General features: G+C 36.7%; 1 protein-coding gene across 2 annotated transcripts in view; it reads right to left on the bottom strand.

Annotated features, from left to right (window-relative positions):
- Positions 1-4,281: 4,281 nt before the first annotated feature.
- The window catches only part of GRM8 (glutamate metabotropic receptor 8), a 1,025,823-nt gene continuing 1,009,357 nt past the window's right edge, over positions 4,282-20,747 (bottom strand). Inside the window, exons 9-12 of one of the 2 annotated variants that reach the window (XM_036760198.1) lie at positions 12,201-12,451; positions 9,472-9,480; positions 4,441-4,467; positions 4,282-4,364 (exon numbers count right to left, since the gene is read on the bottom strand). In XM_036760198.1, coding sequence (XP_036616093.1) covers positions 4,292-4,364; positions 4,441-4,467; positions 9,472-9,480; positions 12,201-12,451 — 360 coding nt within the window. In that variant the 3' untranslated portion in view covers positions 4,282-4,291. The remainder of the gene's footprint in view (positions 4,365-4,440; positions 4,468-9,471; positions 9,481-12,200; positions 12,452-20,747) is intronic. The other variant, XM_036760199.1, reaches the window with a different exon arrangement.

The following is a 20,747-nucleotide window of genomic DNA, read 5'->3' as shown; positions in this document are numbered from 1 at the left end:
TTTATTTAAAAAAAAACTCATCCCACTTCCTCCAACTAAAATATTAAAAAAGTCTGCTTCCTTAGAGCTACAACTCTCTCCCCACCCCTTCCTCAATGGGCTGCTGAATGGGATCCGACTTCGAATCTGGCTTTCCCATAGTGACCTGTATATGTTGGGCATTTAATTCCCAATATCTGATTTTTCATGGACAGCATGGCTATTAGCCAATTTCAGATCAACACAAATTCCCTCACTGCAGTAAGCTAGTAAACATTAAATCGGTCGATTCAAAAATCAATTTTTTTCTTATCGCTGTACAAGCAGACACATCAAAAAAGTTACAGCATTTGGCACTAATGTTGGACTGAGTTCATCAGTGAGAGTAATAATCTGCAAGCCTTCAGAAGGACTAAATTAAACAAAAATAATTATAATGCTCAAGGGACTCATGTTATCATTTCATTAAAGGTTATGCCATATAACAAAGCAAGATGAAATATAGACAGGAAAGAAGGATTCCTTAAGTAGCACTACCTTGCATCTACCGAGGAACAAGATATTGACCATTCGATAGTGTACAAATGTCCTACACATAGAGCATTCAAAAATATCCTCCCCCCCAAAAGGTCTCTTAAATAATTCTTTGCATCTAGTTGTGGCCCGATTATCCTTTACTTCTCATCTCTACATTGAAAGAACTCAATCTGGAGACAGCCAGGTGAATTATCCCTAAATGATTGTATCCAATTAGAGTTTCTTTCACTTTGGGGTAATACTCATCACTCTCCCCTTCAATGTTGTACTATTACCAGTTAGCCACTTTTAGAAGATTGGTGAATGATCAGTCTGTAATTATAAGAAACAGAATAAATACAATGATAGAAAGTAAACAAGATGGAATAATAGGAGTTGACATTTTTATCAGCAACATAAGTTGACTGCTACTGGGGACAGCATAGAAAAGTGTTGACAATTGTGTGTGCTACCAGACAAAATTGGCAATACATGACATGTGACAGGTAATTAAAAGTTAATAAAATTCTCAAATAATATCTCTGCCCCTTGTGAGGGTTAGTAAACCACTATTTTAATTGGATTGAATTAATTATTTCACCTGTAATACCACATTTTCTAGATGACCTGATTTTCCATACATGATCCCCAATTTTTGTCCTCTGAATTAATGTTTCAATAAATGTTTATGCATAGCAGTAAAATTATTGTTTGATGAAGACAAAAATCTGCTTAGATACCATTAAATATTTGTAGGTCCTAATAAATACTAAAATGCTTGGACCAGCTATTGTTCAAGGGTGCCCATGCACTAATTCCTACTGCCTTAATATAATAAAATTTTTAGAATTACTAGAATTTAGAAGACACTTTATTCACCAATGTTTCATTTTATAGATGAGGAAAATAAGATCTAGAAAGTTTAAGTCCTTTGGTCAAGGTCACAAAACAGTTGCCAAAGCAGTTCTATATACCAAATTTTCTCACTCTGGATCTAGGGCCCATTTCATGATACCCTGAACTCGCTGAATATTACTTAGAGCAGGATGTTTAAACATTGTTGCTCCTATGCTGAAATCAGTCCACTGGGACAATTGTAAGAATAAAACACTAGATCATTGCTAAGCAATACTTTGGTAATCTTTTCTCTTACAACTCTGCTTGCTGTTAATTATGTATAAAGCCCAATTCCTAACAAACACTTGACTGAAGACGTAGCTGTACATCTATACCTTCCCCACTGATATGTCCAATGCAGAACTAATTCTTGTCTTCTAATCCTCTGCTGTCTGCATAGTACCTAATACTATCCTTAAAACACGAGATGCATTCAGAGGAAGCAAGGTGGCCCTTATTCCCACTGTGAGAAGTAAAAGGAGGAAGTGCTTATTCATATTCTATATTACTAGAATCCAGAGTTGCGAGATAACATTTTCCCACAAAGACAATAAATTCTGGTTATCAATTTAGATGACTGTAGATCAGTAACTGTGTTTCCTTGGGTGGGAGGACCTTCCTAGGAACCTAACCACTAACTCCTAAATATTGACTTATAAGTGGCCTTTTGAAACACACAACCTAATGGCAAGTTGATGACTCCCTTATTCCTAGTGAAAGGGAAGAGAAAATAAGAAAACTTCATGAATTATACTCAATTCAAAACATGTATTTCCAATACTATCATAACAAAAATTTGACCCAGTAGCCTGTTCTACCTTTCCATGACTGTGCCAATTTTTTGCATTCATTATAAAGAATTAATTACTGAAAGGGGATTACAAAGGGGTTAGAAAATCAGTTGCTGCTGTGAAAAGCAAGACCTAGCAAATTCAGACTATTAGGTGCTACAAACATGTTTACTATTCAGTTACTCTCAAGTCAAAAGACATTTCTTAAGCTAACACACAATTATTTTGAAGAAGAGAAGTGGAATCTGATATAAAATTTATGCCAATTTTGTTCTTCATTGTTTAGATATTAGTCAGTGTTTGGTTCTGAGGACACATATGTTACACATAGATACACTAAAATATAAGTTGAGTTTACATTTTTGGTATACCCTCTCTTGACATCAACATACCTATGGGTGTTACCCCAATCAGTTAATCAAGAATTTGAAAAAGAATCATTCAAATCTTTGTTTTATATACAGGCTAGCAACAAGTATGCATGCTACCAGCTAAAACTCAATTAATTGTCAATGAAAGCTAATTTCAAGGCAAGTCATCCCTCTGACAGTCAAGGGATTGAGAAAATGATACTAAGTCATAAATTTGAACTTTGGCTACTTTAGGCTTGGAACATTAAATAAAGTAATTCAGCATTGGTTCTAATATCTGGGTTGAGGATATGTTGCACGGATAACTCTTTATATCTGTAAGAAGATCAATGAGCCATCCAAGCTAATTCAGCAGAGAGAACAATTACTAACAAAACGATTATGGAGACCCATTGACTCGATGGATGGTTAAAATGGTATGGAATAGAGAAATCCAACACAGAAATGGCAACAGGGTTGAAAGCCTCTAGCAGTCTTCTTTTAGCTAGCTTGGTATGCTTTATTGGCATGACATTTATTTACATTGCTTCCATGTTTTCCCTCTTCCTAATGATGCTGTTCTATGAACCAATGCATGTTTTCATTGGGAAAATTAGAAAGCACTGACATATTATGTGAACCATGATTACTTTAATCATTCTGGAGGAATAAATAAATTAAATCTGTATTCATGGATAATGTACTAGTTAGGGCTGATAACTTAATTGGTTTCAGTGAGGGTTGTGTGAAAACAAATGACATGGAAATCCAGACAAGAAATGGTTAATACTACTCAATTTCATATATTCTATTTCACAAAGGTGGTTTGCATTTAGGTACACAATAGGGAATTTTAGTGAAACTTTTACCTTGTTCAGAATTAGATTATCATAGTAGGATATATAGTCTCAAAACAAAAGTTTCTGACTCATCATTTGTTGATTAGAGTGAGAACCTAGAGCATTTTGACTTGAGCTACTTCTTGAATTATCATTTAAAAAAAAATGAAAATGCTGTGAAAACTATCATGGGCACCTTGAAATATTCACAAGTTCTTATACAAATAACTTCTCTTGATATTTTAATAAAATACACACTCTCTCACACACACATACACTAACACACCAACAGAACATTCTTCAAGGAAGCACATTCTCTTGAATATGCCAGGCCTTTTGTAGCAAGAGTTAAACAACAGTGGGAACAGGGCCAGTTGTGAAGACAAGTGTCTCCCTGCCTTTAAAACTGCAACGAAACAAGTCTCAACATTTGCAAAACATTCCTTTATTATTAGAAATAAATTATTTGTATAAAAATGTGCATGCTTCAACCATTGCATTAATTTTTAGCACAACCCAGGGCTTCAATCCAGTCAGCCATTACAAGAAACAGACTCGTTGTCTTATACAAGTTGAACAATGTAGGACAGGAATGGGAGTTCTCACAATCACAAAAAATTACTTACAAGAATAACATCAGACATGGTTTATTTCAACAGCATTTTTTCACAAGCTAACATTAGTTTTCCTTTTGTGATTTCTTTTAAACTTCTCATGAGTAAGCAATTCTTGAGCTTTAAACCCATCGGTTGTATTTTATAAAACAGATTTCTTTCCTCCCCATTACCGATATTTTGGCTCGTGATTAATTTTTGCTCTTTAAGAGACTGACTATTGATGGATTGTAGTCTACAGAGATTTCCAAGAGTGAGTTTTTGGTGGTGTCATATTCGTTGTTAAGTTCACATACCGCAGCTCTTCAGATTGATTTCATTTCTCTCTTCAGATTGCATGATTGCTGTAGCTGACATATGTTGTCTTGGTAGAGGAAGCTGTTAAAACAAATTGAGAGCATTATTTGGTTAGTTTGATTTTCAGATTCCAAATAAGCAACAATACTTATTACACCAACGCTGTTTTTCTTGCCTTTTGCTCCTTTATTTTAAAACATTATGATATGTAATATATATTTAGTTTTATTCTGAGATTCATGAATGTCATAATGTATGCTTTTTGAGCAATAGCAACAGATCAAAAATAGAGAAGTATTCATGGAAGACCCACATGGCCTTTTCTTCCTCAAATATTTGTATGATTGTCCAAATGTGGCAATATTATATCTCTCCCCATTTTAAAGTGAAATAACACCTGTGTATTTGCAGGTTGGGTAGAACTGAAGGGATTTAAACAAAGTGACTGTTTTCTAAGCTCAGGCGTTACCTCCTACAGGAAGTAATTCATGATCCCCCCCCCAGCTGTTAGTGTTCTCTTTAAGCAAACCTGGAATTATTTGGTAATTTCTTTGTGCATACTTTGTATTTACTCATCTCTGTACATGTATCTTTCCAGTAGAATGCGAGCTCTTTGAATGCAGACATTTCCATTTTTTTGTGTTTGTATCTCCAGCACCTATCACAGTGCTTCCCATATAGTAGGTAGGCACTTAACAGAACAAAAGATTGCTGAATTGAATTCAGTTTTACTCAGAGATGGCTTTTAAATGTTTTTTACTTCATAAAGTTGCAAACCTTGTGTGGGGATAAAGTACACATTTAAGCACAATTTCATGCAGCCTTCATGCAAAAGTGACGGTTAATACATCTCATATTTGTATGGTATTACACAACTCAACTGTATTGAGTACATCTACTACCTCAACTGAAAATCTATGCATCTTCGCATACCTAAGTTATATGACCTAATCTTCTGAGGCTAATCTAGTTACCAAGAGATTGGTTAGCTGTAAGCTGATACTGTGTAACTTTGAAATACTTTCTCAATGTGTGAGATAGCCTAACAATGTGGCCAACAGTAGCACGAGTTTTTACCATTTGACTGTCCAAAAGATATACCCTTCATACCAAGAGAATGAAGTTTTCCTACTTACTTACGGTATATTTACTCCTCTGCCTAGTTTATTCACACTTTCCAATCACTGTTGAGAATGTTGTAGGAAGTCAATAAATGTGTGTTTTTAATTCAGCAAGTGTCTATTAAAGACCTCCTAAGTGCAAATCACTGTGCTAAGTCCCCATGCTACAAACACATAAAACAAACTCTAACCTAAAAGATCTTAAATCTTAGGGGACACAACATAAGCTCACAGGATTATAGATTTGGAGATGGAAGCAAACATAGAGGCCACCAAGGTCAATTCCCTTATTTCATTAATGAGGGAACCGTGATTTCAGGAGGTAAAGTGATTTGTTCAAGCCCATACAAGAAATGAGAGTGGTAGGTTTGAACCAGGTCCTCTCACTCCAAATCCAGTACTCTTCAATACAAAAGTGAACTCAGAGGAATTTTGGTTGATGTTCCTCCTCAACTTGAAAATCAGTGCCTGCTTCTTACTTTTGTTATAACTATCTTATTCCTATATTTTTGAATTGGCCTCTCTTTAATTATAATAACAAAAATGTTAATGTCACCTTATAATTCTAAAGCATTTTATAAAATGTTTTCACATGTAACATGCATGTGTGTATAGGCGTGTATATATGTATATGTATATTTACACATATATATGTGAAATGTAAATATGTGTGTAAATATCCTTTTAACCAATGAGGTTAAAAGGACAAGAATTAGTATCTCTACAGATGAAGAAACTGAGGCTTCAAAAGTTTAATTACCAGGTTGGTATACTGGCAGAGACAGGACTCAATTCTGATCCTCTGACTCTTGTTGCTCTATCTGCTAGATAAGGACAGAATCATCCTGCAACAAGTAACATGATATGTGATTTACTCTTCCATGTGGGATCTAGCTGCACAGGAACCAATTAAGGAGGAGTGGCCTGGTAGAGCAGTGATAAACATTTTATTTAAACTATAGTCAGCTATATAGTTCAAATACATATTCCATATATACCCAATACAAAAAGGGGAGGGGGGTACTATTTTATAACTCCCAAGACATGAATACCTATTTATAGGACCTCTAAAATAGACAAAGAGCTGAGACCAAGTGGAATTATGTAGGACCAACTTTGGGGATGACAGATATTTTAGTAGTAGTACCAAAAGTAGTAGTAGTAGTAGAAGCAGTAGAAGCAGCAGCAGCAGCAGCAGTAGTAGTAGTAGTAGTAGTAGCAGCAGCAGCAGCAGCAACAGTAAGTGATAGTAAGTGGTAGTAATAGTTTTAGTAAGAGTAATATAAGTAGGGAGTAGTAGCAGTAGAAAGTAATATTAATACTAATAGGAGGAGGAAGAGGAGGAAGGGTTATACTAATAAATGACAATTTGAAGGTCCACTCACAGGGTACCTATACTGACACAGGCAAATCTTGGTCCTTTTAGACCAGGTTGAAACTGAAAGATCTTTTGCAACAAGCATGAGGGGAATCATCCCTAGCTCTAGAGAAGATTAAGCTGGCTTAGAGTTCATAGAGGACAGAAACAGAGTCCAGTTTATCCTAAAGCCCAAAGATCCATTCCATAACTACTGCTGTTAGACAATGCCTTGGAGAAAGCCCGAAGCAGGATACTTATTATTTCACAACTAATTGTTAATTAAAGTAGATTAAATTTTATTTGGATTTAATGAGTTTTATATTTTATACTTAGAAATCAGACTCAGAAAAAATTTCTATAGTGCCTGAAGTTTTAGCAATCACTTTACATTTGTTATATTATTTAAATCTTACCAAAAACATATCTGGTAGTTGCTATTGTAATTATCTTACAGGTGAGAAAATTAAGGATGAAAAAGGGTAAATGACTTGCCCAGATTTACACAGTGAAGTGTCTGAGGCACAATTTGAATCCAGGACTTCTTGACTCCAAGTCTCACTTTCTAACCACTATGCAACTAGGAAGAATCCCTTAGATTAGATAGCAACACAATTTTTCAAGTTTTTGACTGACATTAGCTACTGTGTGGAGCATAAAGTAATGGAGGTGGTAAAGTATAATAGAAAGAATGCTACACTAGAAATCAAGACCTTGGTCATGATACTTAAAAACTTGAAGCATCCTTTTCAACATATGTGAAATGAGAAGACTAGACTAGATGATCTCTTATGGACATTTCCAGGTATACATTTCTCTTATTTCATAGATACATATGAACAAATCCCATGAGTTCCTTTTTTTCTAGTACAAGTGATCTTCAGGGGCAAAAAATCTAAAATTTATTGGGATCTGAATAAGTAGTAGAAAAATGTTTATGGGGAAAAGTAAAACCAATAAATCACGTGGGCAAAAGATGGTTTGAAAAGTTTTTAGAGCCTGGACTTTTTCAAGGATTTCCAAGCTAACCAAATTATGTGGGACCAACTCTGGGGATGACAAATATTTCGCGCCTCTTTGAGCCTTTACTTTGGGAACATTACAAGGAAGAAATGGACCAAATCTATAAGGATGAGCTACCAGGGAGATTTTCAACAGTGGAGATTCATATGCTAATAGGAAAATCAGTTTTGGAGTATAGCAAATATGTATTTCCTTGTGTGCACCACACTGTGTTCATGAGCTAGAGAGAACAAATCAACTTCCAGCAGCAGCTGTTTTCATGAATTATGCATGAACATAGCTTCAGGAATGCCATACACAGCATTTGTTAATTAGGCATTGTTGATACAATTCTTACACACAGAACTTTGTTTCTACCTCCCCTCTGACCCTGACCATGAAACCGTATTTGACCTTTTCTTGTCAAAGGTAGGGTACTGCAAATTCAGCAAATAATATAGTTTCCCTCTCTGCCTCCAGTTGCCTTAAATGTATTATTTGTGACTTGAGAAGGTTTATATCTTTGAGGTCTCTCCGCCTGGGCATTCTTAAAAAGATCTTAATTTCATTTTTAAAAGTAGAGGTGGGGAAAGGAAGGAATTTCAATATGGCCAATTTTTAACTATTGGTGCTAAACTCAGAGAATTAGAAGAAAAGAAACACCGATTAAAGAGGATTATTTTCAATTTCTCTTCTCCAAAAATTCATATAGGAGTTGCAAATAGGTAAGATGTGTCTTTATCCCCCTCATCACCAAAAAGAAAAGAGAGGAGGGCGGTAGGGAGGAAGGGAGGGTGGAGGAGGAGAAGGAGGAGGAAGGAGGAGAGAGAGAGAGAGAGAGAGAGAGAGAGAGAGGGAGGTAGGGAGGGAAAGAGAGAGAGAGAGAGAGAGAGAGAGAGAGAGAGAGAGAGAGAGAGAGAGAGAGAGAGAGAGAGAGAGAGAGAAGGAAGGAAGGAAGAAAGGAAAGAACAGAAAAAAGTTCTTGAGCAAAGTTGAATGGAATATATCAGAAAATGAATTGGCAAAAGCCATGAAGCTAAAGGAGAAAAAAAAAGAGGCAAGGATAATTCACAAACTGGAGTATTAAGACTTGACTGTGAGAGTTTGGGGATATATGGGAAATTATTTCCTTCACTTAATCACATTAGGGAGTGCATACATTGGAGTGACCAAGGTTTTCAAGATAATCAATTCTATTTTCATATCCATAAGACACATTACTGGTAGAAAAGCAAGATGAAGTTCTGGAATATTAATTACATGGAAGTTTCAGAAAATCTGATGTTGGGGAAAAAGATATATGAAGTCGATTAAAAGAGAAAGGGGATAGAATACTATACAGAAAGCACAGGAAAAATACACAAAGATACCGTAACTTATATATTTTATATTAGTCTCCAAACATGGGCAAAAAATAGTCTATATTTTTATAGAGAAGGAAACGCCTCTTTGCTAGATAGATGAGGGTCCCTGCCTAAAATGTTTAAGGGCTCAAATATTGCACTATGTTATCCCTTCCCCATTTTAAATAGAAATTACCTAGAGTTCCTATGTAGAAGCCAACTGTTCTACTAGGAGGTGAATGAACTTTCTAATCATTGATACGTTATTTGGAGATGCCTCAGACAGTATTTTTTTATGTTGGTGCATGTTTTCTCTCTTTGATTCACCTTCCAAAAGTAAGAAATTGATCCTTCCAGAGAGTTACTGACTTGTCCTCCATTTAAGCTCAGAATTTGCCAGCTCTCCAAGAAAATACACAAACACATTTATGCTGCATAATTTCCATTCAATATAGCCAGAGAATAATAGAAAAATCATAAAACCCATAAGGCTTGTTTTCATCAAGGGGAATTAAGCCTGGATAATAATGGGAATTTTCCACCTCAGTAAGCCATTTATTCTTTTAAAAATAAATAACAACTGATATTTCAGTTTCCACTACATCTCATAGGGGAGGCAGAGAGGGCTAATGCTGACATCCACTGAAAGTTAGTATGACTCTCATCCTTAAAGCTTTTTTATGAAGTTTTATGAAATGATGCTATAAGGAAGACACCATCAGTGACTCCAGTGAGTCATATAGCGAAGCACCAGGAATCAAAAGAAAATAACCTGCCAGATGTGGTTTACTGGCTTCCTATGAGTAGTTTTAACTTCCCACACTAAAGCTTTCAAGATATAAAAATACCAGGCCCGATTCTTTCCCAACACATAAGAATGTAGTACCAATAACTCTAATAGAAGTGAATGGGCACACAAGAAGCTAGGAACCAAAATGGATCCATTAGTGGTAAACTGTTCACCTGCAATCATGGGACTAATGAACTCTCTTATTGTTGCTGCTTACTACGCAAAATCATTTTCCTCCCAACCATTTAACCCTCACCCCTCAACAGTCTGTCATTATACACTATTTTCCTTGTGAAAATCTGGGTAAAATCCATATGCTGCCTGGATTTTCTAGCAATATTAATATATATATATTCTTTCTACTGGAAAGCAGAGAGAAGCTGGGCATTCTTTCTAAGAAGTCTAATAAAACAGGTACCAGAATAGTTAGTAAAATTATAGTTAAAATTTGTTATGTTCCTTGATATAGAAGATCAGACTAAGGAGCTGGTCGCTATCTTTCTGTGTGGATCAAAATGAGACTCAAAGGTGTTTTGCCAATTGCCAATAGGGCCTATACCAGGGGTGGGGAACCGGCAGCTGTGAAATTTGGATTCAGTCAAAGGGCCACACTTGAGGATCTAGAGGGCCACATGTGGCCTGGAAGCTGCAGGTTCCCCACCCCTGGGCTATACGAATAAACAATATTCTCCTTATCACCAGGTATCACATGAGTAGATTTGGTAAACAAATATTTGATGACTATGCTAGTTAAAGAAAGTGCATTCCTCATTCTTATGTCAGAGAGGCAGAGAAGGATCCAAAGTAATTTAGAGAACTCCAGAGATGCAAGAGTATTTGCCCTAAAAATTGATCTTAATTAAGAGAAAATTGTTTCTCCATCAAGATTGTAAACTACTTAAAGGCAAAGGCCCTGACTGTTATTTCCTTACGTCACCCATTAACTCTAGTATGACACAAGGAATATAATTCTTTCCCAGAAATGGACATCTTTTATATCCTTGAATACAAATCAATTATCCCACAAGTAGAATCTGGAGTTAACTGGGATAGAGCAGTTAAAACATACTCTCTCAGATTCAGGGTTGTTGCTGGTCCTATTTGCTATTTGAGTAGGTTAGTTTTCAGAGGAAGTAGGTGAGTTGTGGGGAGAGCTTTAAGGGAAGGATTTACCTTTCTGTCTCACTGAGCTTTTGCATGATGTTGATTTAAATGCTGATATCAATTAATTAATGTCAGAGTAAGTCACTTAATCTAACTTTGGAGTAAGAAAAAAGAAAGCCAAAGGCAGGAGACCACTTAGGGCATTATGAATGAACAGTTACATTAAATAGAGTTATTGACCAGGTAACAATCATTATTCCCCAGAAGTCCTGTTAACAAATACTTTTCACTGCATACTAAGGTCAATAGAGCTAAATAAATGCTGGTTATTTTATTATTTTATCTTTTTTATTACAAGGAGCCATAGGATAGAAGTAAAAGCTATAAGTGGGGTTATACTCCACTATGAAATATTCTTTAAAATATTCTAAATGTTTTTTTTTGAAAGGTTCTAAAATGCTTCCCCCCTCTTAATCATACATATTTGTTATAAGGGAGTGCTTCCACTTGGTTGGGGAAATCAAGTCGGGGTGATCAATAGTAAGAGACATAGGAGAGAAAAGAAAACAAAGTACTATTTTACCCATTGAAATTAAGCTGAAAATGATTATTAAAAATGTACATAGTTTTATTAGTGTTCAATATTTAGTTTTCAGTAAAGCATTTAATTGGTTAACAAGCATTTTTTTCTTTACCCATGGAGTTATATTGATACATCTCAAACTCTACAATGTTCCAAATTAGCAAGAGCAGAGTGTGGTATGGTAATTATATAGCAAGGGAAGGCATATGCTTCCTGGATTTAGAGGCCTCTGAAGAATACCCTCTAGACATAAAAATCATTTAGTTGAAAGGTGCCATGGCCTGGAGCAAAGCGCACTGTATTAAGAATCAGAAACTCAGGTTCTAGTCCTAACTCTACCTTTAAATAATCGTGTCTCCTTGGAGCTGTTACTATAGCTCTGTGAGCCTTACTTTCCTCTTTTGTTAAGAAGAGGTTGGGCTAAATGCTCTTTAAATTCCCTTCCAGTTCCCTTCCATCATACTAAACTGTCTTTCAAACGTGGCATATAAATTCTGGCATGCCTCTGCCCCCATGCAGCAAATCCCCCAGTCTACAAGAAAGAAACAGGATTGCATGGAACGTACATCTATTAGGAAGTGCTCCCGCTCTTGACCATCTGAAAGTCTACGGATGACTTACTGTTGGTTTCTAGACTTTCACAGAGCTCACTTTTCACCTCGCCATTTGGACGGCCATTTCCCTTTTGGATCAGTTTACTTTGCATGGTGGCGGCTGTCACCACAGCCTTGAAGCTCCGCTTCCGTTTCTGAACATTCTGCTCAGGGTGAAAAATTATAATATAAACCTTGGGCATGTAGAGCATGCCCAGAGATACCGAAGCACTTAAACTCATGGAGACGGTAAGTGTTGTTGTCTGGATGTACATCTAAGGGGAGAAAAAAAAAAACATTACAAGAAATGTTAGCAAGCTTCATTGGCAGGCAGGCAAATCACAGTACTGTTTTCTCAAGAGCACACTACATAGCAACATCCATTAAAGGTGAAAACAGTATGCAATACTCCGTTTTTGTATGCACATTAGGAGTCTGCCTCTCTCCAATTGTCCTTAATTAAAGTCAAGTACTCTTTTTTATTTCTTATTTCCTGAAAATGTGGGTGGGAAAGGCAGTAATGTTTATTAGACAAAGTTTCTATAAAAACAATTAAACTTCTGTACCTCAGTTTCATTTTCGGATTATAAACAAACATATAGGAAGAGAATACAAAAGCAGCCTGGCTGACAAACCTCTTTGTAAGACAGAGCTTCTCCAGAGGGAGAGAGATGTGAGACCAGAAGATTCTCTTTCTCTCCTTACTCCTTCCTCAGCTCTCTTCTGAACCCAGGAAGAAAACTCTTTGAAGTTCAGAGCAAGTTAAATATTTATTTCAGAGAATCAACTCTTGACACCAATGCTCTAATAATGTTGGGTTTCACAGCACTGAATGATAGACCTAGTGGCGAATCTCAGCTCTACCTTTTACTATGTGTGAGACCTTGACCTAGTCATTTAACCCTTCTAATACTTAGTTTTTTTGTCTGTAAAATTAAATGAAGATGGACTAGCAGAACTCTAAGGTACCTTATATCTTCTAAAGCTACGATTCTATAAACTGACTCAGACTATAGTTAGCTATGTCTTTTTACCCATAAGACACTGAGAAAGTCACTTGGGTGCTCTGAGCCTCAGTTTTCTCACTTGTTAAGGGACAGAAGCAGTGGTGGGATTCACCCACTTCGCACTGGTTAGGCAGAACCGATATCTAATTTTATGTTGAGTTCGACCTCTTTTTTTAAAGTTCATCTGCGCAACAGCATTTTCTAAGTGCCCATAGTAACATACGTTTGGTCAATAGGTGAAAAAAAAATTACGGGAACTATGCATGTAATAATTATTTTTTCATTTCTTAAAACTCATTATACCTTTAATGAAATAATACATTTTAATTCCCTTGTTTTTGTTACTTCAGTAAACAAACATATAATGTAAAGAGAAAAAGGGCCAAACAACCAGAGGTGACAAGCTGTCATTTGTTTCCCCTTTGTGTTACGCCCCAAATTCCCCCGAGGATTGTGAGGATTATGAGCGCACCGGTATTCTCTGAACGGTGAAACCAATAGGAAGCTGGGACACAATGAACCAACAGAAATATAGATTTCAAGGGTTATCTTATCGCCTATTTCGGGAAGTAGAAGAAAAAATGAGTTAGAATAGGTAGAATGAGTTTTGGTTCTGCATATGTTCCAACATTGGCTGTTGTGGTCACGTGGCTGCTTTTGCTCCATAAAGATAATGTTTTTATCAGGTATGATTTATTATTTTTTCATTAATATTTTAAAACTCTTTCTTATAACAATCTAGTTTTGTGTACCTCTTTTGTTGTTTTTATTTGACTATTAAATGCATGAAATACTAAACTACCTTTCAGTATATCTTTTTGTGTACTTAAAACAGTCATTGGGACAGAGCATCAGTTGTTAATTTATTTGAATCCCACCATTGGGCAGAAGGTGCCTTTAATACCTATGTCTATGATTATATGATGTTGGCTTGAATCTCGGCTCTGATAATTATTACCACCACACCACCAAATCTCCTTATACAGCATTAGAAGCTTTGTAAAGTAGTTTACCTACAACCTGTGTCGTTTCTCAATCAGGTCACTTGATCTCATTTGTCTTCAGTTTTGCTAGGAATGGTTTGGACTAGAAGATCTCTTAGATCTCTTCGAGCTCTAAATCCAATGATTCTATCCTAAAAGTGTTGTTGCATGGTAACTGGCAAATTCATTTCAACAAATATACATTAAGCACATTATGTCAGATGATGAGTGAAAGAAAAAGTTTGATAAGATACCTGCCCTGCCCCCATGAATTTCAGAGTGAAAATCAATACGTTCTGGACCTTGGTTACCATTTCCTAAAATAGTGTTTCCAAGAGAAATGTACAAAAAATGGGAAGATTTCTGTCTGTTACTCTTGGAAATCTTCTTGGGAGAGTTTTATCTTAAAGTAGAAGATAAGTACCTTAAAAGTTAAAAAAAAAGAAGTCCAATGGGATTATAAGCTCATTGAGAGTAAAGACCACTCTTTTATTTTTATTATTCTACATCTCCAATACCTTGTAGATTAACATGTGGACAAAAACCAAAACCAAAACCTGTTGAATTGAATAAAAATGACAAGGGTTTTTTTCAGGGTTTTTTTTTTTTTGGTAATTGCAAAGGAAATGCACATAACCCCCTGACTGGGATGCTATTACACAAAGACTTTTATTCAGATAACACACACCATTTTCAGGAAGCCCTCTAAAAAGCATGTATGTACATTTATTTTAATGTTTGCCCTTCAATATCATGATAGTACCATAGTGTAAATAAAATATTATTCTTGAGTTCATTTTCACCCATATAAGAGACCTTTACTTTTTTCATGGGAATTCCAAGAGATTAACAAGCAAGATGTGCTCAGAAAGAGATCTTTTCTCATACCAAAAATTAGCACCTGTCCTTGGCAAAATTATAAAGTAATCAATGGTTACCTTTAAGGACTGGACTTTTGTACATTTTTCCCCAATGAGAACATAGTTTCTTAAACTCATTCTGTCAAAATATAACCTCATGATAGATCTCCCTGAATTCATTCACTCAGAAAGAAATCAAATCCAGGCAAATTAAAAAATAAAGCTTCTATTATATAAAAATAAATGTCATAAGGGTCATGAATAATAAAAGAAGTCTCTGTCCTCAGGGAGCTTATGGCCTAATAAGGGAGATAAATACGCAGACAGTTCACAGGAAGAAGAAATAGAAGTCATATGGGGAATCATAGAAGAGGTGATCAGATGAAGGAGAGTGAGTATCCCAGGACAAGCAATAGTCAATCAGTCAACAAGCATTTAGCAATCATATAGTATATATCAGGCATCATATTAAGCACTAGGGACACAAAGAAAGACAAAAAAGTGATAATAATAAAGTCTGTACCCTAAAAGAGGAGATAGTCTGTAAATAAAAAGGTACATATTAAATACACACATTTACATGTGTGTATATATGTATGCATGTATATGTGTGTGTGTGTATATATATATACACACACACACATATACATATATGTACCTCTCTCTGTCAGTATTCATTTGTGGTTTTTATCATGGAAGGCTTCCTGGAAGAGTTAAACTTGGAGAATTAAATGTTCAATATCCTTGCAAAGAGGAAGCTATTATATTAATTATCCTGACCCAAAGCAATAATTTGCTAAAGGGCACTCTTTTGTGTCTCCTTAGGAAAAGCTGGCCTTTATGAATAGGTGAAATAAACAATTACCTACTTTTGTGATTTCTAAAGTACTAGGGAGATTCATACATATATAATATATACGTATATGTATTTGTATATGTGTATATATGTATATATGTGTGTGTATATATATATATGTATATATATATATATATATATATATATATATATATATATATATATATATGTTCCACACTTGCTCACTGATGTCTGAAATTTAACCATAAGCACTGTCCTCACTTTAGTTTAATGGTTTGACATATAAAAATAAAAATACCTTTGGGAAAGATAATCCATTTTTAAGCTTTATTCAGTCTCTAATCTAACTCCAAACTACTCTCCCTCTATTCCCTTAGGCACTTATTACACTTGATAAATTGAACTTTTAAAAAAATTTCCTGAAGATGGAACTCAATTTTCTGTTGCCATGCCTTTGTTTTCTGTTTGAATATTCTTGACCTTTCCCTCAAATAACCAATCAACTAATAAACATTTTTTTTAATTTAAATTTATTTATTTGACATATTTAGTTTTCAGCATTGATTTTCACAATAGTTTGAATTACAAATTTTCTCCCCATTTCTACCCTCCCCCCCACTCCAAGATGGCGTATATTCTGGTTGCCCTGTTCCCCAGCCCTCCCCTCTATCAGCCCCTCCCCTCTCATCTCCTTTTCCCTTCCTTTCTTGTAGGGCAAGATAAATTTCTATGCCCCATTGCCTGTGTATCTTATTTTTTAATTGCATGCAAAAACTTTTTTTTTTGTTTTTGAACATCTGATTTTAAAACTTTGAGTTCCAAATTCTCTCCCCTCTTCCCTTCCCACCCACCCTCCCTAAGAAGTCGAGCAATTTAACCTAGGCCACATGTGTATCATTATGTATAACCCTTCCATAATACTCATGTTGTGAAAGACTAACTACATTTTGCTCCTTCCCAACCCATCCCGCTTTATTGAATTTTCTCCCTTGACCCTGTCCCCTTTCCAAAGTGTTTGTTTTTGATTACCTTCACCCCCATCTGCCCTCCCCTCCATCATCCCCCCACCTTTTATTTTTTTTTCTTCCTCCCTCTTCTTTCCTGTGGGGTAAGATACACAACTGAGTATGTATGGTATTCCCTCCTCAGGCCAAATCTGATGAGCGCAAGGTTCACTCATTCCTCCCTCACCTGCCCTCTTCCCTCCTCCCACAGAACTGCTTCCTCTTGCCACCTTTATGTGAGATAATCCACCCCATTCTATCTCTCCCTATCTCCCTCTCTCAGTATGATGCTCTCTCATCCCTTAATTTCATTTTATTTCTTTTAGATATCTTCCCTTCATCTTCAACTCACCCTGTGTCACACATATATATACACATAGATATATACATACATACACATTCACTTATATATATACATAAACATATATATATATATATATATGCATATTCCCTAATACTGAGGTCTCATGAATCATCCATGTCCTCTTTCCATGTAGGAATGTAAACAAAACAGTTCAACTTTAAGTCCCTTGCCATTTCTGTTTCTTGATTACCTTTTCATGCTTCTCTTGATTCTTATGTTTGAAAGTCAAATTTTCTATTCAGTTCTGGTCTTTTCACTGAGAGAGCTTGAAAGTCCTCTATTTTATTGAAAATCCATATTTTGCCTTGGAACATGATACTCAGTTTTGCTGGGTAGGTGATTCTAGGTTTTAATCCTAGCTCCATTGACCTCCGGAATATCGCATTCCAAGCCCCTCGATCTCTTAATGTAGAAGCTGCCAGATCCTGGGTTATTCTGATTGGGTTTCCACAATACTCAAATTGTTTCTTTCTGGCTGCTTGCAGTATTTTCTCCTTGATCTGGGAGCTCTGGAATTTGGCGACAATATTCCTAGGAGATTTCTTTTTTGGATCTATTTGAGGAGGCGATCGATGGATTCTTTCAATTTCTATTTTGCCCCGTGGCTCTAGAATATCAGGGCAGTTCTCCTTCATAATTTCTTGCAAGATGATATCTAGGCTCTTTTTTTGATCATGGCTTTCAGGGAGTCCAATTATTTTTAAATTATCTCTCCTGGATCTATTTTCCAGGTTAGTGGTTTTTCCAAGGAGATATTTCACATTGTCTTCCATTTTTTCAATCCTTTGCTTCTGTTTTATAATATCCTGGTTTCTCATAAAGTCACTAGCTTCCACTTGCTCCAATCAAATTTTTAAAGTAGTATTTTCTTCAGTGGTCTTTTGGACCTCCTTTTCCATTTGGCTAATTCTGCCTTTCAAGGCATTCTTCTCCTCATTGGCTTTTTGGAGCTCTTTTGCCATTTGAGTTAATCTGTTTTTTAAGGTGTTGTTTTCTTCAGTGTATTTTTCAGTATTTTTTGGGGTCTCCTTTAGCAAGTCATTGACTTGTTTTTCATGGTTTTCTTGCATCCTTCTCATTTCTCTTCCCAATTTTTCCTCTACTTCTCTAACTTGCTTTTCCAAATCCTTTTTGAGCTCTTCCATGGCCTGGGACCAGTTCATGTTTTTCTTGGAGGTTTCTGTTGTAGGCTCTTTGACTTTATTAATTTCTTCTGTCTGTATGTTTTGGTCTTCTTTGTCAGCAAAGAGAGAATGCAGAGTCTGAGACTGAATCTGGGTGCGTTTTTGCTGCCTGGCCATAATCCCAGCCAACTAACTTGACCTTTGAGTTTTTCAGTGGGGTATGACTGCTTGTAGACTACAGAGTTCTATGTTCCACGTTTGGGGGGGAGGTGCCAGCTCTGCCACACCAGCACTGCTCCTTCCCCAAGGACCCCCAACCCGAACTGGGCTCAGATCTTCGGCAGGCTGTGCACCCCTGCTCTGATCCGCCACTTAATTCCTCCCACCAGGTGGGCCTGGAGCCGGAAGCAGCAGCAGCCGTAGCTGCCCCACCTCCGCTGCCCCTGGGGCTGGAAGCCGAACCGCGAACTCCTTCCACTCCCGCAGCTTTTCCCACTAACCTTCTCAGCAGTCTTTGGTGTTTGCGGGTTGAGAAGTCTTGTAACTGCCGCAGCTCACTGAATCAGGGAGCTAGGGCCCCCTCCGCCCGGCTTCTGGTCTGGATGGTCCAAGTCATTCAGGCTGGGCTCTGCTCCGCTCCGTTCCCAGCTCCCAGCTCCGTGCAGGATAGACCTCACCCAGAGACCATCCAGGCTGTCCTGGGCTGGAGCCCTGCTTCCCTCTGCTGTTCTGTGGGTTCTGCCGTTCTAGAATTGGTTCAGAGCCATTTTTTATAGGTTTTTGGAGGGGCTCGGCAGGGAGCTCAGGCTGGTCCCTGCTTTCCAGCCGCCATCTTCAATAAACATTTTTTAAACACCTACTCTGCATCAGGGCTGGAAATGCATAAGACAAAAAGTAAACAGTCCTTGACTTCAAGATGCTTACATTTAATCTGGGGGATCAACATGTACAGATATAAATATAAACAAAATTAATACAAGGCAACTTTCAGGGAGGATACACTAACAGTGGAATTGGGGAGGGAGGAATCAGAATAGCTTCATATAGAAAATGGCAGCTGATTTGAATTTTGAAAGGGACAAGGGATTCTAAAAGGCAGAGGTGCCCTTATATATTAATTTTACTACTGTTGGTTCTAGAGATGTTTCTAATGTGAAGGTTTCTGTCTCTGATTTGACAATAAAGTCAACAAGTTCAAGGATCCTGTTTTTGTTATTTTCTACTGCTGCAGAAATGAGTACTGCATTCCAAATACAGCAGATGCTCCTTCTCAGTCTCTTTTGCTGACTCTTTATTCATGTCACATCCAATAAGTAGGTGTAAAGGCACTGTCCTGGATCTTCTTTTCTGTCTATACTATCTATCTCATTTGCTAATCTTGTTAGACCCCATGAGTTCAACTACAATATATTTACAGATGAGTACCAGATCTTTTTATCCAGTCATAGACAATCTACCAAACTCCATCCCAACTATCCACTGGCCCTTTCAGTCTCTAAGTCCCATAGGCTTCTCAAACCCAACATGATACAAAACAGACCTCATTACCTTTCTCTATTAAACTCCCCTCTTCAGAACCTCCTGATTGTGTTAGAGACACCAACAGTTTACTGGTTACCTTGGTTCTAATCTCAGTGTTATCTTTGACTCTTCTCGCTCACCACACATCCAACTGATTCTTCAATCATGTTTGTATGTTTCTAAGATCCCTCAATTACATACATCTTTTTTTCTCTAATACCACAGATCAACCCTTCACCACCTCTTGCTTGGACTAGTCCAATAGCCTTCTAATTGTTTCTCTGTCTCATACACCTCCTCACTCTAATCCATCATCCATACTGCAAAAGAAATTATTTTCCTAAGGCAAAAGCCTTAGGAAAAAAACTTGTTCCTATTCCTTCCTGTTTCTCTTTTCTCCTCACCACTGCCTCTTTGTTCCCACAGTTTCTTTTGAACAGCAAACAAAGGCATGGCAGTGCTCGGGTCAAATATTGCTTTCTTCAGAATATATTTCCTGGTACCCCCATATTATAGCACCTTCCCTTCTGAGATTACCTCCCATATAAATGTATGTATCTCATATGTACCTAGTATTTACCTGTTGTTGCTCCCATTATATTGTAAGGTTCATGAAAGTAGGGCTTGTTTTTTGCCTAACTTTAAATATACTAGAACTTAGTGCAGTGCCTAGCATACAGAAGGCACTTAAATGCTTACCGATTAACTGGCTTGTAATTATTTATAACTGGTACATTAAGGTTAACACTTATTTTGAGCCCTCAGGGAAAACGTTATATAACTAATTAAAAAGTAGCTGAGAGGGCACAAATATATGTGAATATGTAGCCATTTTCTTCCTTGCTCAATATGAATTGTATTCTCTATTTTTAAGGTAAGATATTATTATAA

This window comes from Trichosurus vulpecula, chromosome 5, assembly GCF_011100635.1.
Source record: "Trichosurus vulpecula isolate mTriVul1 chromosome 5, mTriVul1.pri, whole genome shotgun sequence".
In the NCBI taxonomy this organism is placed as follows: domain Eukaryota; kingdom Metazoa; phylum Chordata; class Mammalia; order Diprotodontia; family Phalangeridae; genus Trichosurus; species Trichosurus vulpecula.
The sequence above is the reverse complement of the archived record's forward strand: the minus strand, read 5'-3'. Positions and strand labels throughout refer to the sequence as shown.